Source organism: Eptatretus burgeri, chromosome 8 (genome assembly GCF_056783735.1).
Source record: "Eptatretus burgeri isolate ZD-2024b chromosome 8, Ebu_testis_v1, whole genome shotgun sequence".
Classification (NCBI taxonomy): Eukaryota; Metazoa; Chordata; class Myxini; order Myxiniformes; family Myxinidae; genus Eptatretus; species Eptatretus burgeri.
The window spans coordinates 21959299-21977240 of record NC_140968.1 but is presented as its reverse complement, the minus strand read 5'-3'; the positions used below and the strand labels follow the sequence as shown (position 1 = coordinate 21977240).

At 42.3% G+C, this 17942-nt stretch overlaps 1 protein-coding gene across 5 annotated transcripts in view; it reads right to left on the bottom strand.

The window, feature by feature from the left end:
* Positions 1-2188: 2188 nt before the first annotated feature.
* Positions 2189-17942, bottom strand: part of LOC147021288 (ropporin-1-like protein) — a 33453-nt gene continuing 17699 nt past the window's right edge. For all 5 annotated transcript variants that reach the window (XM_085891115.1, XM_085891114.1, XM_085891112.1 and 2 more), the window contains exons 5-6: positions 12851-13026; positions 2189-2598 (exon numbers count right to left, since the gene is read on the bottom strand). In XM_085891115.1, the coding sequence (XP_085747241.1) occupies positions 2535-2598; positions 12851-13026 (240 nt within the window). In that variant the 3' untranslated portion in view covers positions 2189-2534. The remainder of the gene's footprint in view (positions 2599-12850; positions 13027-17942) is intronic.

The window sequence follows — 17942 nt, the reverse complement described above, 5'->3', positions numbered from 1 at the left end:
TGGTAGATAAAAACATTAGAAAGGAAACTCGAGGGGGAGCACTCGGGAGAGTGCAAAACCTCCGCTGCCAATACTGCTGGGTCACTCAAGTGAACCTTATATTTTATTCATTAAATATGATGTCAACAGTGCTGACAGTTATAGTTCTTTTCTCCAACATTTTTTTTTTTGGGGGGGGGTTGGAAATCACTTAAAACATGTAGAAATGCAAAAAAAAAAAAAAAAATCAAAATTTTGTCGAAAAAAAAGTTGCAAAAAATTTTTTGGGGGGGGGGGCGGGGGGGGTTGGAAATCACTTAAAACATGTAAAAATGCAAAAATAATTTTTTTTTCTCTAACAATTTTTTTTTTGGGGGGGGGGGTTGGAAATCACTTACAACATGCAGAAATGCAAAAAAAAAATTTTGGGGGCGGGGGACCAAGTCCAAAATCTAATGGCATGATCCTTGGACCATACCTCACCCCTCCCACCAAGTTTCGTCAAAATCCGTTTTTTTCCGTAACACAAAAAATTTCACATTTTCACGCTCACGCCAGGGGTATCGCTATAGCTCTCTGTTCTTCGAACAGGCGAGCTAAAAATAGTGTGGTAGATAAAAACATTAGAAAGGAAACTCGAGGGGGAGCACTCGGGAGAGTGCAAAACCTCCGCCGCCAATACTGCTGGGTCACTCAAGTGAACCTTATATCGTATTCATTAAATATTATGTCAACAGTGCTGACAGAGTTACAGTTCTTTTCTCCAACATTTTTTTGGGGGAGGGGGGGGGTGGTTGGAAATCACATAAAAACATGTAGAAATGCAAAAAAAAGAAATCGAAATTTTGTCGAAAAAAAAGTTGCAAAAAATTCCTTTTTTCTCTAACAATTTTTTTGGGGGGAGGGGGATTGGAAATCACTTAAAACATGTAGAAATGCAAAAAAAAAATTTTCTCTAACAATTTTCTTTTGGGGGGGAACAAGTCCAAAACCTAATTGCATGATCCTTGGACCATACCTAACCCCCCCACCAAGTTTCGTCGAAATCCGTCGAGGAGTTTTTCCGTAATACAAAAATTTAACATTTTCACGCACATGCTCACACTTAAGCTCACACCGGGGGTATCGCTATAGCTCTCTGTTCTTCGAACAGGCGAGCTAAAAATGAGGTGGGAGTGGAGGGTAAGCCGTAGCCAGAGGTATTCCTGGGGTTGTGGGGGAGTGATGGATGAAAGGTGGGATAAAGGTGAGGGGGGAATTTTTTGAGAGAGGTGAGACAGAGGCTTGGAGGGAGATGGTTGCTTTGAGAGTGAGAGTGAGGGGTGAGAGGGGTGAGTTGGCACTGAAGTTGGAAAAAAAGAATGGTTGATGGAAAGCGAACATTCATAGCAAACTGGGGTTTTTTTAAGTTTTAGGTCAGAGATGCGATTTAACACAATTCTTGATGGATGCAATAAAGGCGAATTCAGAGAATGGAGAGAAGAAACGCTGTAACAGTTGGATTTTTTAGGCAAGGAATGAAGAAGAGGTCGAAATGAGAGCAGTCTGTTAAAATAGCAGAAGAGTAGTGCATTATGAAACAGTAGAGTACCACATGTGTGAGAGAGGAAGATGAAGCATTATAACATATCGTTTTTGTTATTATTATGAATGTTTGAGAGAGTTTTCAACAGATTAGGTCATGGAAGTGTTGTAGAAAAAAATTGAGGAAGAAGAGGAGGAGGAGGAAGAATAAGGGGAAGAAGAAGAGGCGATGAAGAAGAAGAAGAAGCAGAATCAGGAGAAAGGTGGCGGGTTTTTTAAAAAAAATTTTTAAGATAAGAAATAGAGATTAGTTGGTAGAAATGGGGGACGTTAGGAAAGTGGGGAGGATAGAAATTGAAGGTAATGGGGAGAAAAAACAAATAAAACGATCGTACACCGAGGGGAACCGGTAGGCCTCAGCCTAGGCCTCAAGCCTAGGCCTCAAACACCAGGTAAGGCAACGTCGCCAAAAACTCACAAAATAGCACGATTTTTGAAACAAAACCGAACTAGGAACACAAAGTAACATGTAGGTGAGAAAAATAAACAGTTAAAACGGGACAAATAATGACCGGAAACTTATCTTTGAGATCGTCAGCAGAGAGCTCCCAAGGAGACCTCTCGACTCTCCAAATCCTGATTCGGAAAATGCTCACCAAGTCACAATTACAACCAGGAGGTAGGATTGATATGTACAGTATGTATTTTATTTATTGGTGGTGGGGGGGGGGGGTTAGTTCAATAGTCAAAGCAAAATCATGAGAGCTTGCCATTTTGAGTTACATTTTATAGTCTGTGCTTTGGAAATGATAGTTACAACACCATGAATAATACATGGGCACAAATGACTGGTGACTGGTTATACAAGAGCACTGCAAATTGACATTTAAGGCATATATCAATAGCTTCTCTCAGTTCATTCAAACATGTTTACTGAATCAATTTCAGGTTTCAACATGAACTTGCCGTGTTTTCAGATTTGTGTGGGTTGTTGAAACAACATTGGAACTTGGTCCTAAACAGCAGCCATATTATTGTTGGTACTCTTGAATCAAGCACATATCTGTGGCTTTGATGGTCCCATCAGTTCCAACTCTGCACACAAACAAGGCTGGAGGTTACAAAATGTCTAGTAAGGCCTGGTGTTTGTTATTGTCTTTCTTATCTCCGCCACTGAAGGTCGATGGACAATGGTTATGTTTTCACCCCTGTCTGTTTGTTTGTTTGTTTGTTTGTTTGTCTGTGAGCAAGATATCTCAAAAAGTAATGGACGGATTCAGATGAAACTTGGTGGATAGGTTGTGTGTGTGACAAGGACGAATTGATTGGATTTTGGTGAAGATCCGAATTTTTTTAAAAGTGATTTCTTCACCATTGAGAGATGGGGTCTAAAACGATATATAAGACGAGTACGATATATCAAAACGTTGTGAATGAGTTGGTGTAGGTAACAAGAACAAGGCGATTAGATTTAGGTTCAGGTTCGGATCCAGATCCAGCCTATAACTGGGATACAAAACATAAAACGTTCAGCATGGTGGATATATGAGCTCTACCGAGTGCCGTTCTCGTTCCCTATGTCTATCTCGTGCTGGAATCCACACTTTTCTTCAAGGTTATAATAAATCCCAATGCAATCTTTTTTTTTCTTCTGATTTTCACAACTATAACACAATACACCCACCCTCATATTTGTCAACTATAACGTAATGAAACAATATTTACTAATAAGTGTGTGTGTGTGTGTGTGTGTGTGTGTGTGTGTGTGTGTGTGTGTGTGTCTCTTCCATAACCTATCAGCCTGAAACCTTGGATGTATTCAAAGAAAACTCCAAGGAAGTGCAAGAGTGAAAATTCGATGTTTGGGTTAATTAAAAATACCCCTTCAGAAAATAATTAACGGCCTTATTTAATTATATCCATCAGGCGATTCTCGGCCACTTTGCTCTCTGGGATCTTAAGGCATATCTTAGGTAACCTCACTGGGGTCTGAAGCTGCCATGTTTTTTGGCCTGCTCAACCATGCCTTGATTTGGAACAGGCCACAATGATTTCTTAATGAGAGGTTTTTTTCACTTTCCTCACTCATATTGAATGCCTGTTCATCATAGCTACGAATCACTGGGTACATTGCAATGCTTATAAACACCCGGAGACGTCAGCGTTCATTGCTTTAGTTCATTTCCACACATACAATCACCATGAATATCTCTTAAACTAAGGAGAATTACAAAATTTAAGCTCCAGAATCGAACTTACAAGCAGTTCCAACTCCTAGAAAAGTGTTCATGTGTCCATTTCGGACATATTTTACATTTTGGGTGTCTCCGGGAGTTGTATGTTTAATATGATGGTCGGTGATTGCCAATTACTTGCCAAGGGAGCCGTTTGTTATCAAGTGTTTCGTCGGAGTGCTTAAGCCAGCGCTGTACAATATTCACACTGTCACTGAATCCTGTATGTAAATCGATTTGAACAAAGTTCAGGGCTATGCGCCTGCGTTGGCCATGTGTTGTTCTGCAGTGCAACAGGTGGTAGCTGCCTCACTGAAAATGTGAAATTGTAATTTCCACGACGTTTCCCATTTTTCATGACATTATATGACCCATCACTTCGGCACAGATAAATACAAATAATAATTATAAGGGCACTCGGAAGAGCACATACCTCCGCCACACAATGCCTGATCCACAAGAACACATCGGGCCCAATATATTTTTGAAATATCATGCTATACAATACTATATCGTTTTTGGCCCCATCTCTCAATGGTGAAGAATAACTAAAAAAATTAAATAATTCTCGTATGCAGATCCGGATTCGGATCTTGACCAAAATTGAATCAATTCGTCCTTGCCACACACACCCAACCTGTTCACCAAGTTTCGTCTGAATCCGCCCACAACTTTTTGAGATATCCTGCGCACAAAAAACCAAACAGACAGAAAGTGGTGAAAACATAACCTCGTTCACCTTCGGTGGCGGAGGTAATTAAATGTTTCGCTTTTCATCGTTTCTTCAAATGTGTCATGCATTGTGTGGTAAAGCCACTTGGTGCTTTTTTCAACTTTCGATTGCGATACCGTGGTTCTACCCTGAACGTAGGAATGCAAAATCATTTATATGATCACAATTAGAATCACCACATCATGGCAGGAAAGCTGAGAGGTACACATGCTCACTTTGTGTAGCCCGGATTTGAATCCCAACTCAGCTCTCAACTGTCCTCCCAGTGTTTCACAGGCCGGGTGATTCATCACTCTGTGTGTCGTCTCTCGGATGGACAATAAACTGGGCGTCACATCTGCCGGAATCCCTCACCCCTCTCCCACCCAACACTACCCCCTCTCTCCCACCCCTTCTTTTTGTATACACTGTCAAGGTTTGAATGGGAACTAACACACAGAAACACACAACAAGGAGAGCAGGAGACGAGAGGGAAGGAAAAAAAACAGTGGGTAACAAAGACATGAGATCTGTGGAAGGGAGAGCGATGGGGTGGGGTACACAGGGTAAACAAGATGAACACTACAGGCACTTTCAGGTCCTCACACGATGGGGCCTTTCAGGAAGGAAAGCAGGGAATTTGAAAGAGGTGGGTTTGGAGTGGTTTAATGGGGGTAGAGAAGATCATGGTTTTGGATGTCAGAAGATAAGAGATGGTGGTGAACAGCTCTTTTGAAGATCTGGAGGGAAGAGTGGGATTGAAGAGAGAGTGGGAGTTTGTTCCAAAGGCAGGAGGAAAAAAAAAAGAGTAATGAAGGAGTGAATGTAAGCAATGATTCCTGATTTTGGTAGTTTTACCAGAAGGAGGTTGCTGGCGGACCTTGAGTGCCCTGCGGAAATATGTGGGGGGGAGGGGACATATCACAGACAGAGCGGGGGGGGGGGGTGAGGCTGGAGAGGAGACGGTACAAGACAGAAAGACCACCAACCTGCCTGCAGTGAGAGAATGAGAAACCCAAAGATTCAGCCTCACCGCAGGAGATACGAATGATCCTAAATGCCTTGGTTTCCAGAGCATGAAGTCAAGAAAGGTGAGAGGTGGGAGACCCAGCCCAGAGGGGAGAGCAGTACTCCATTAGGCTGTGGACGAAAGCTTTGTATGTGGTCAGAAGCTCAGGTGTGCCGAGGAAGGACTTTGCATGATGGAGGATGTCCAGTCGGTGACTGGCTTTGGAGGCCAGCTTGGAAATGTGGCTTTCCCAGGGAAGATCATGGCAGATAGTGAGACCCAGAAACTTGAATGAAAGGACTTCTTGAAGAGTATTGTTGAGAAAGTACATGGGGTGGGGGTTCCAGACGGTCCTTTTGGAGAGACATTGTGAGAGTGTGAGATTTCTCAGTATTGAAAGACATGTTCCACGTGTTGGACCAGTTTGTGATTTTATTCATAATTGCAGAGAGCGAAGAAGCTGCTGCTTGCCCGTCTGAGGGATGACAGATGGTACGACAAAGGGTGGGGGTCATCAGCAAAGAGATAAAAAGGATTTTCCAGAGAGTCGCAGAGATTATTGATGAAAACCAGAAAAAGAACAGGGTCCACAATGCTGCCTTGAGGAACTCCAGCCTGGACAGGAAGAGGGGATGAGAGAATTCCATTAAGAGCCAAACGTTGGCTGCGATAAGAGAGGAAGTCTGCGAGCCATGAGTGGAGACGTCCTTGGATACTATAGAAAGAGAGTTTGGTGAGCAGGGCAGGGTGCCAGATCGTATCAAAAGCATGCGATATGTCTGTTTTGCGTATCAAAAGCATGCGAGGGATATGGCTCTGATTTTGTGTCTGACATTGAGGATCTCCATCCATTGTTGGTAGAGCAGAAGCAGCATATCCAGGGTAGAGTGACCTGGTCTGAATCCAAATTGATGATCGGAAATCAAGCCATTGGAGAAGAGGATGGATTTAATATCTGAAGCGCTGATGGATTCCATAACCTTGGTTATGGTCTGTAGTTGCAGGGATCTGTTTTTGCACCTTTTTATGCAGGGCAGTAATGTTTGCTGATTTCCAAGCAGATGGCAGATGACCTTGAACAAATGAGAGGGTGAATAGAACAGAGAGGGGGTGAGCAAGAGCAGCAGAGCAGGTTTTCAGGACATGTGGGCTGATGCCTTCTGGACCGGTTGCAGAATCTGAGTCGAGGTTTGACAGCAAGTTCTCCACCTTGTCAGGAGAAAATGACACAGAGTCCAGGAACAGCTGGGTGCGACTGGGTAAGGTGGGTTTAGAAAGCGATGGGTTTTGGACACAAGATTTAGAAGCAAACACTGAGTTTAGGCATTCATCCTTTTCACGTGCCATGTCAGCTGTGTGCCATTTGAGGAAAGAGAGGGGTTGGGGGGGGGGTGGCTGGAAAGGTTTGACCACCTGCAGTGGTGAGGTGTGGTGTAAATGGAGTCATCACCGTTAGGTGGACGGTACAGTACACATATAAACATGAGGTGGGAGTTGAGGGGAAGCCATAGCCAGAGGTATTCCTGGGGGTGTGGGGGAGTGAGGGCAATGCATGGAGAGTGAGGAATAGAGTCTTTGGTGAAGAGAGCAACTCCACCAGGACGAGGGTCAGATCTGTCATACCGGAGGAGGGAGTAACCAGGTAGAGATACTTGGGGAAGTCAGAAATGTCTTGAAGGAGGAAAGTTTCTGTTAAGCACATTATGTCTGGTTTGTCAGTGGCAACTTGTATAGAAAGATCTGTATAGTTTGAGTGAAGTCCCCAGATGTTTGAGGTCCACACTGTTAAATAAGAAGGAGGGAAGAGGTTTTGGGTGCAGAGGAGGGGAGGGTAGGACGAGGGAGGAAGGGGGGGAGTAAGGAGAGTTATTGAAAGAGTGTGGGGGATTGCAGAAGAGCTTCTGGAGAGGGCCGGATGAGGAGAAAAGGCTCGGTGTTTGTGGGTTGAGGTATAGTAGGGAGTAATAAGAGGGGGCAGGTGGCAGTTGAAGATTGGAGGAGGTGGAGTGGTGAGGTGGAAGGGAGATGGTGGGGGATGGAGGCACATTTGTGGATGTGAAGGGGGGCAACTTTGAGAAGGGGAAGTGTGGGGGAAGAGTGGACAGAGAAGGGTGAGAGGAGAGTTTTTGAGAAAGATAAGAGGGAAGCTTGGAGGGGGAAGAGTGTGAAGGTTGCTTTGTGAGGGAGGATTGAGAGAGAGAAGCTTTGAGAGGGAGGAGAGATGATGAGAGCAGCCACGGCCAAGGTGCAGGAGAGTGATGGGAGAAGTGGGGAGAGGGGAAGGATGAGACTTGGTAGAGGTATGGTGAAGAAGAGAGTGGGCAGGAGGAGGTATACAATTTGAGGGTTGGGAAGAGGGGTAGGTGTGATGAGAGGAAAGAAGGAGCATGTTTTGGTGTTGAGTGTACTCATTGAGAGAGTGATATACCTGTTCGGTTCGAATAGAGCCCACAGATGTTAGAACACCGCACACTTTGGGACAACAGAGGAGCTGATACTGAAGCAGAAGACGGTGAAGAGGCACTAAGAGCGGAGGTAGGATGAGGGGTAAGAGGGGATAACAGGTGAGGTGTTTATGAGGAGGTACATTTCAGGAGGTGGGTGATTTGGCACTGAAGTTGGAAAAAAAGGACGATTCATGGAACATGAACATACATTGTAAACTGGGAGTTTTGAAATTTTTAAGTCAGAGATGCGATTAAAGACATTACATGAGGGATGCAATAAAGGAGAATCAAGAGAATGGAGAAAAGAAACGTTGTAACGGTGGGACTTTTTAGACACGGGATGAAGGAAAGGTGAAATTGAAAAGTCTTTTTATGAAGAAGAAGAGTAGTGAATTATGACACAAGATTAGGGAAAGGAAAGGTTGAAGAAACATCATGTACAGGTGTTGGTGGATATTGATCAGCAAACGGAGAAGGAAGCTGGAAGTTCGACGAAAGTTACAGGAGGAGGAAGAGTGGGTGGAGAAACGTGGTTTCAGGAGATGTAACATGAGATATTAAAAGAATCAATAATTTTTTTTTGTTGTTGTTGGAAAGATTAGGTAAGATCAAAGGAAAGGTCGAAGAAAAAAAATCGTGAAGGTGTTTGGTGAATGAATGTTGGCAAAAGTAGATGGTATATCGGCAGAAGGAGGAAGAAGACTTGGTACAGGAAGTCACGTGGGGCACAACGTGAGGTTAAAGGTAGTTTTTTTAATATATTATTTTAAGGCATTAAACAGAGGGTATTAGGCTGGGGGTCAGTGGGACCTACTGCGACACCCCCCCCACTGATACCACAGTGTTCATATATATCCCTCGTATCAGAAAAAAGATGTTCCCAGAAAAATAACTCATTTGCACTCTGCTTTATTAAGCTGCTTCCATGGCAACCAATAAAAAATAGACGAATCTCACAAAGATCGGCAAAATGTCAATATCTCTGTCAAATATAAACATAAAATCACAAAATCGGTGTCAAATTAAAGCTTATACATTTACGTATTAAAATATATTTTGTTTATGCTAATTGGCCCATCTGCATATCAATTAAATTTGACTTAAAGACAATAATTCCCACAACAATGCAAGAATTTCCATTTTCTTTCCTTGCAATTACCACACATGTCAGTTGCCAGATACAAGCCAGGTTGGCGAATTTTTTTTTAAAATAATTTTTGAATTTTTAAAGTAGATTAATTAGCATAAAATACAAAGCACAATGAATCGTTGGAAAATCATGTTAAATCAAATTAATCATTGAAACTAATTACCTGGACCTGATATAATACATAACTGCGACTAATGATGGTTGTGGTGTTTAAAGGACACATAACTCTTTTCTGTTTGGGTAAAAGTAGTGAAAATAGTTGTAAATGCATTGATATGCTCATTAGGTTCCGCCATTATGGAAATTTACATTTTTGTAAATATCTCATCTTCTGGTACATGGACATTTGTAAATGAGGAGTCTACACCTATGTTTGGAGGGTCAATGAATAAGGTGAACAGATTTCCTTTGTTGTCAGAGATGTTGAATAGTCTTTATGGATGATATGTTAATTATAATCCCTGAACACCAGTAAGGGGGATCATATTGTTATCGCTTTTTTGGGTGCATGTCTGAGGGTTGTCACTTTTCGCTTCCGTCGATGTAAATGTCAGGTTGTATGGCTCTATAGCCTGGAGATGTAGGCATGCATGCTGTGATATCATAATCTACAGCTTGACATTGCTCCTTCTTGTTGTGATTGTATAATTCTTATTGTCATATACAACAATACATTGAATAACCAATTTGATTTGTTTCTTGCAGACATAGTGCATTGATGGCCCAATTCGTTGCACAGAGATGAAACCTCAGAAGAGAAAGCAGGAACAGACTGATGTCAGTGCAAAAAAGAGACAGATATGTATCCTGCATTGTGAGGGAGCAAAGAGTGATGGATCCCTATTTGTCAGACTTGATGCTTAAGTTGGAACAGTTCACTTGCGTCATGTATGGCAAGAGTCGATTTCAGGAAGTGGATGAAGTAAGGGTGCTCATGATAAGGGAGAAGTGTGGGGACAAGCCTCTGGACGCAGGCCGCAACATTAACCTTGGGAAACTACCTCCATGTAGAAAGTGCTTAGAGCAGCACATCTGAAGAGCTAATTATCAAGCAGCTGTTTGGAAGTGTTCTCATATCGCAGATCCCAATATACCAGATGACATGCAGGAACATGGCTGGACATGTACAGATGGTGTTATGGAGCCACTGCGCATATCAGGTGATATTCTACCCAAGAAGTCGATTGGTTCACTGCAGGAGGCACTGGAAGAAGGCAGTGATGATGAGGATGATGACAAGCCATGCAAATGTGAAGATTGTGTGGACTCGGACATTGAATAGTATGATGGCCAATGAAGGACATGGCAAGCAAACATCAGGCTCAGAATCTGTGAACTAAGGACACTTCTTCTATATATGACTGATAGTTAATCGAAACAGTGTGATTATCAACTGGTCGAGATTGTCAAACTCAGATGTGTGCTACGAAGTTTGCTAAGACTCCAATTGATTGCAGATCATCTACTCATAGTTTTTGCCATTGTATCGATCTACTTCATAGTGGAGTGCACATGCAGCCGAACAATGTGAAGATAAACCATTTGTCAGATCTGGTGTGTGGCTAGTAGGCTTTCAAACATCTGGTAACTCTGGAAGAAAGGGGATGCAGTAAATATTATTAGATTAATGTTTTTATATCCGAATGCATTCAAAGTGTGAGATCTTCAATTACTGCACTCAGATGGACCATATGAATACATTTTTGCTGTATATGCTCTCCTTTAGCCGCAACTAATTACACATCAGTTTAACTTTTGTGCCTACAGGATGGTCACTATTTCCAGCCTCTGGTAGAGATACATTATGATAGAATGACATCCACTCACCTTATTTACATACCACTGCATTTTAAAATATTTGATTTAACTTCAAGGCCCAATCTTATCAAAATATGTAGTCATGATGCTTACGTGAAACTCAAAACGGAGGACACATCGTTCCGTGCATTCTGTTCGTAGGGAATAAAGATGTATAAGAAATTCATTGTTCTATGATTTTTGCATGTAATTAAGCTATCCAAACATTATTCTACATCTCTGACAACAAAGGAAGTATGTTCACTCTATTCCTTGACCCTCTAAACATATGTGTAGATTCCTCATTTACAAATTTCCGTGTACAAATTTACAAAGTTGAGATATTTACAAAAATGAGAATTTCCATAATGGCGGATCCTAATTAGCATATCAATGAATTTAAAATTATTTCCACTTATTTTACTCAAACAGAAAATAGTTATGTTTCCCTTAAACACCAACAGACATCATAACTGCGACCAACAGACAAGTCGCAGTTATGTATTATATCAGGCCCAGGTAATTAATTCTATTGATAAATCTAATTTCGCATGATTTTCGAACGATTCATTGTTCTTTGTATTTTATGCTAATTAGCCTACTTTAAAAAATTCAAAAATTTTAATTTTTTTTTTTGCCAACCTGGCTTGTATCTGGCAACACTTAAGTAATGTTTTTTTGACAAAAAACTGACATGTGTGGTAATTACAAGGAAAGAAAATGGAAATTCTTGCATTTTTTGTGGGAATTATTGTCTTTAAGTCAAATTTAATTAACAAGCAAATGGGCTAATTAGCATAAACAAAATATATTTTAATACGTAAATGTATAAGCTTTAATTTGACACCAATTTTGTGATTTTATGTTTATATTTGACAGATATTGACATTTTGCCGATCTTTGTGAGATGTCTATTTTTGATTGGTTGCCATGGAAACAGCTTAATAAAGCATAGTGCAAATGAGTTATTTTTCTGGGAACATCTTTTTTCTGATACTTGGGATATATATGAACACTGTGGTATCAGTGAAAAATTGTCGCAGGGGGAGTGCAAGGTCGGTCCCACTGGCCCCCAGCCTAATTGCCCCAATGTTTAATATCTCTGTGAGGTTCTTTGTCATCATTCCTGTAGGTCCAGCTGTCACTGGTACAACTTTGGCATTCTTCAGCTTCCAGGATCTTCTCACTTCATTCGTGAGGTCTTGCTGTTTGGTCATTTTGTTGATTTCTGCATCGATTAGTCCAAAATCACTGGTATTAACACCTCAATCAGCAATGCCTTCTCTTTTTTGTACCTAAGTATGATATCTGGACACAACGCTTTGTTTTCGATGTTTACACTCGATGGGATCAGTAGGTCGTTCGTGAGCGGTAGGTACTTCCATGTTTTCAGTGATTACTTTTGGTTCGTGTTCCCACAAATTTTCTGGAACTGGGACATCAAAGTTTTTGCAGATGTGCCAGTGGATTACTTTACAAACTATATTGTGACGTTATGTGTGCAACTGTTCTGTTTTTCCCCTTTTTCTGTTCGATCATTAAGCATAACATATCATTCTCTTTGCTAACCCCACCTCAACCCCTCACCTTTCTCGCTGTTTTTTTCCCCCTCTCTCCCTCTTTCTCTCTCTCTGTTTTCTTCGTGCCCCTCCCTCCTGCAGTGTACAGCAATGTTTGGTGAGGCATAGCTCTCCCCACCTACCCCCCCCCTCACCCCTTCCTTGCTCTTCCCACCTTCCTAACCTCCCCTCCCTCCTGCCTCCTCTCTGTCCTCTCCCTCTCTCCTCTCTCCCTCCCTTCCCTCCCCCTGCCCCCCCCATTAACACCCCCGTCAGCGAAGTGACGGGTTGTATTTGCTTGTGAACAATGTGACAGTATCCAAAGGACGATGTAAAGTGTAGTGTCAAAGTTTAATGACGAATACTTTGCGTCATATGAAACCATTAAATTGGAAAGGAGGTTGAATGAGTGACTGGAGAAAATTGTGTTCCTTCTTACCTTTCAGTTTCAAGGGTTGTGAGCACCCTCGTCATATTCTGTATTGAAATGTCACCATCAACTCGACACAGAAAATGGAACATCTCGGAGAATGTAGAGAAGGGGATACGTGCTGGACCACCCTCTGGGTCTGTGGTCAAGACCTTGCAGGCCAGCTCCATGGCCTGTTCCAAGTTCTAACAAAGGACATTCACAAGGAAATATGAAAGTGGATGTAATCAGCATAAGACATTATCTTTACCCAATGTATCAAACTAAAATACTCAATTTGCAATCTATTTGTCTGTATTTTTGACGTCGATACATTCCATCATTACTTATCCAATCTCAACAAAACTTGACAGGATGACTAAGGGTCACATGAAGGAGATTGTAGCGACTCAATTTGCCCCCTTACCAGGGTGGTTTTCTGCCTTGGGCAAAATCCGTGTTAAGGTGTATATCCGTGTTAAGATAGCTGATTGTTGCATTTTTCAAGGCTGCTTCTAAAAACAAAAGTAGCTAGAAGGGCACTCAGTAGAGCGAGTACCTCTGCTATGCAATGTCTGATCAAGTAGAACTTGTCAGGCCCAATCATTAAAAAAATTCTCACGTCCGGAACCGGATACTCAACAAAATCAAATTAATTCGTCCTTGTCACACACCCAACGTGTCCACCATGATGTAATGTTCGCTCATAAGGGTACAAAACTCTGAAAGTGAAGTCAAAAATGAACTTACAAACCCAACGATTATTTGACATCTGCAAAGGAAGCATCTGCACAATTGGACATCTGCACTATCTGCCACAATTTTTCCTGGGAAAGCCACATCTCGAACCTGGCCTCCAAAGCCAGTCACCGACTGGGCATACTCCATCGTGCAAAGCCCTTCCTTGGCACACCTGAGCTTCTAACCACCTACAAAGCTTTCATCCGCAGTCTGATGGAGTACTGCTCCCCTCTGGGGTCATGCTCCTGCCTCACCTCGCACGACTTCATGTTGTGGAAACCAAGACTTTTAGTGTCATTGGTATCTCTGCGATGAAGCTGAGTCTTTGGGTCTCTCACTCTCTAACCAGAGACAGGGTGGACGGGTGGTAGTCTTTCTGCTAATACCGTCTCCTTTCCAGCCCTGCTCTGTGTGTGATCTTTCTCCCCTATATTTCTGCAGGGAGCTCAAAATCTGCCAAAAACTCCCTTTTGGTGAAACTGCCAAAATCAAGAATCACTGCTCACCTTCACTCTTTCATTCCTCTTTTGTACCGCCTCTGGAACAAACTCCCACACACTCTTCAATCCCACTCCTCCCTCCACGTTTTCAAAACAGCTGTTCACCACCATCTCATATCTTCCCCCATCCAAAACTATGATCTTTTCTACCCCTGTTAATCCACCCCAAACCCACCTTCAAATTCCCTGTTTTCCTTCCTGAAAGCTCCTGTCGTACCATCTTGTTTTCCTCGTGTACCCCAACCCATCCTTCTCTCTTCCATAGATCTCCTTATGACTCTGTTCCCCACTATTTTGTGCTTCCCCCTCCCACCCCTCTTGTTTTCTGCCTTGCTATATGTTCTGTGTATTTGCTCTTACATGAGCCTCGACTTGGTATACAAAAAAAAGCGTCAGAATTTTTTTTTTTTTTAGGATTTTCGGTTTTTCCAATATTCTTGCATAAGAATGAATACAATGTTCTCCACATTCAACCATTCTATCCCCTGTCTCGTTTCACTTCACTGTATTCATATGAGGCCCAGTATCTGTTGTCAGCACAAGATCTTTCAATATGATCAATATGCTCATTATCAGTAACTCAGATCCACCTGTTCGCTTCGAGGTATTCTTTTTTTATGATAGTTCTCACTTTAAAAGCCACTCAAATCTTCTTTTGTTCAACGAATTGTCTTTAAATAAAGGTACTTAATATCAATTTAGGATCACCTGATATTAAGTATCCCAAATCTTCCATCAGCTTCAACTTTGTCCACACAATAAATGCATGATGCTGCACCCAAACTGATTTAATGGTGGAGCTTGTGCCTGTGATTACATAACAGACTTCTTCATCTTGTTCTTCTTCTTCACTCACTTTCATTCCTGCCATCAACTTCTCATTTGCGGTGTCCATGTCTGCTTTCGACTGACTTCCCCCCCCCCCCCCGCCCCCATCTGTAAACCTGCGAGCATTTGGGTTTTTTTTATAGCTCCTACATCACTCCATGCGCTTAATGGTGTAAAGCATCCTCAGCGATGTCAGAATTGGTTCCCTGCACATGTCACGTCTTTCTTTGTCAAATATTTTATCAAGGCACGATTTTTTAACTTGTACACGTTTGATCTTTTGGCTTGTCGGTGATTTTAAACTACTTGCAATGAAAAAGCCAAGTTAGGAAATTAAAAAAAAAATAGAAGAACTTTATGCAGAGTTCAACTTTATCATATAACTTTAATGAGAACAAGCTTGTAGCTCGAGCATGTAATAAAATTTTTATGGTACTTGGGGCAACCACCGAAACTCCATCCTTCAAGAAAAAGCCGATAAAACCCACTGCCTTCACCCCACCACACGTACTCGTCACTGATTGGTTTGTGAGAAGAAACTCCGGTTGCACCAGATGAGCGAACGGTCATTACCCAGACTTCCAACGCGATAACTCACTACATAACAGTGTTGCAATCCATATATTTGGATTCAAATTGTCATTTGGCTCTGCCTCACTGATGTGGTTGTCAAATGTGCTTGTCATATTCACAAACAATAACATGGAATTGTATATTTAATATTCCACACTGCTCCCCCACCCCCTTTTTCATTCCTTCCATATGAGTGCTGCTTCATGAGGATGAAGATTACCGCACTGCGGTGGCAGGCATGGAGCAGCGCTGATACAACCATTTTCCCAGTACACTGGTACTCATTTCGCCGACCTCGGAAGGATGACAGGCTAAGTTAACACTACCTGGTGTTAAATCAGTGGAAAACGGGGCTCAAACCCAGGACCCTAAGATCCCAAGCCAGCCACCCTAACCACTAAGCCAATACCAGGTGTTAACACTACAATGCACTTAACACTACACCTCTCTCTGACACTAATGTGTTTATTTTGCTTTCATTGAGGTTTCCTTCTGAATATCTTCACCCTGAAACCCAAACGAGTCTAGTAATTAAAAACTCAAGGGTTCAAATGACAGATAAACATCTGACACGTATTTGGAATTAGCCATGCCAAATGCCATTTTGTGAGAAAATTACAAGTGGATTTGTGGCCAGAATGTGGATGGCCTGACGAGTACCTTGATGGTCGAAACGTTGGATCTGAGTCTTGCCTTTCTGAATATCTGTTTCAGCTGGTGGTGTTCCCAAATATGAAAATAGGCCAACATGCTGCATTTCTGCCTCTGATATAATTGAGTACATTGGGAGGGTAGAGCCATGTGATATTTTGAACGCATTTCTTGAATGGAAATCTGCAACCGCAAAAAGTGAATTTGAATTGCTGGTACACTCACTCCCAATGAGAGTGGCAGGAAGGGTCTTGTTGTTATCTTCCCTGGGGTATATAGATCACAGGAGATCGAGGTTCAGGGCTCAAGAACGTCGGGTTTCCTCCCTTTCAGTTTAGTGTTGAACAACAGCTGCGACTGTTTAAAAAGGTAATCATAAACCCTTTGGGGAGAGGGGATATTGTTTGTACTAGCAGAGTACCGGCCCTAAGGGCAATCTTGTTCCAACCATGCAACACATTCTTCTAACACGTACCTTTTATTTGGGTGGTGTATAGGCAACTAACAGCGACTGCAATCACTCCAGAAAATTAAAAATAACAAGTCTGAAGACGGCGATGGTTCACGAGCAATGTACACGGTTTGCTTTTTTTTTTTTTGACCTTCGAGGGGACGCCACGGGCAAACTGGCGGGAATCGGGAAAAACTAAATGGATGAAAGTTGTAGTACTCGAAGAGCACTACTTGCATACCAACTTTCATTTGAAACAGTTGAAAACCCGAGAAGCTCGATGCCAAATTTATTGATTTTTTTGACATTTTCTAAGTTCGTGACCTTGTGACCTTGGGACGAAAATGAAAAATCGAGCTCTGTGGGGCTATGCAGGTGCCATTGGGCTAACCAAATACCGAAACCCCTGCCAGATTTGACAAACCCCCTTGGAGAAGATGTAACTTGAAACCGGCTACCCCTAAAAACATGTTTTTTGGGCGTGGCTCCGCCCATAATGGGCGCAGCACACCCATTCTCCGGAAAACAACTAGGTCATGATATAAACCCCCCACCCAAATTTTATCAAGATCGGATCAAAACCCACGGAGCTATGTTCGGGACAGACAGACAGACGGACATCAGACACACACCCATAACGAATATAGTGGTCACTTGCTGACTCGTGAACCAATTACTGACTCGTGAACCAATAACCCAGGTTACGTGCATGAAGCAAAAACACACCTACTGCTTATCGTTCAAAACACTTCACAGCACTTGAAAACGTGGGAAGCGTTATCCTGCACTGTAAATGGTGAGGACTTGTAATACCCTCCCCCACCTGGAGGTGGCGCTACACGGTACACATTTCCATCGAGAATTTGTCACCCCCATCTCACCCGCCCCCCACCAACACCCCCCAAGACCACCGGCAAAGATTAAAAACAAACACCCCATTGCACTAATTGGCGTCATGCTGATCGTATGTAGCACGTTTGGATGTAATTGGCCCAGAACTGTAGAAGGAGCAGCGTGTCAAACAAACACACAAACACCAATTTGTGAATGATAATGAGGATTAATATTGTTTTGTAATAACATTAATATTATTCTATTATCTTTCGTGTTGTTACCACTTGTTATTAAAAGCGGCCTTCAAAAAAACGTCATGATTAGTTATCTTAGCATTAACATACACCTTAACATGGATTTCACCCAAGGTGGAAAACCCTCTTGGGGAGGGGGGGGATTAAATCACTGCAACCTCCATCGTGTGACCCCTTAGTCTTCCTGTCAAGTTTGGTTGAGATTGGATAAGTAACGACCGACTGTATCGCGGTCAAAAATACACACACACACACACACACACACACACACACACACACACACACACACA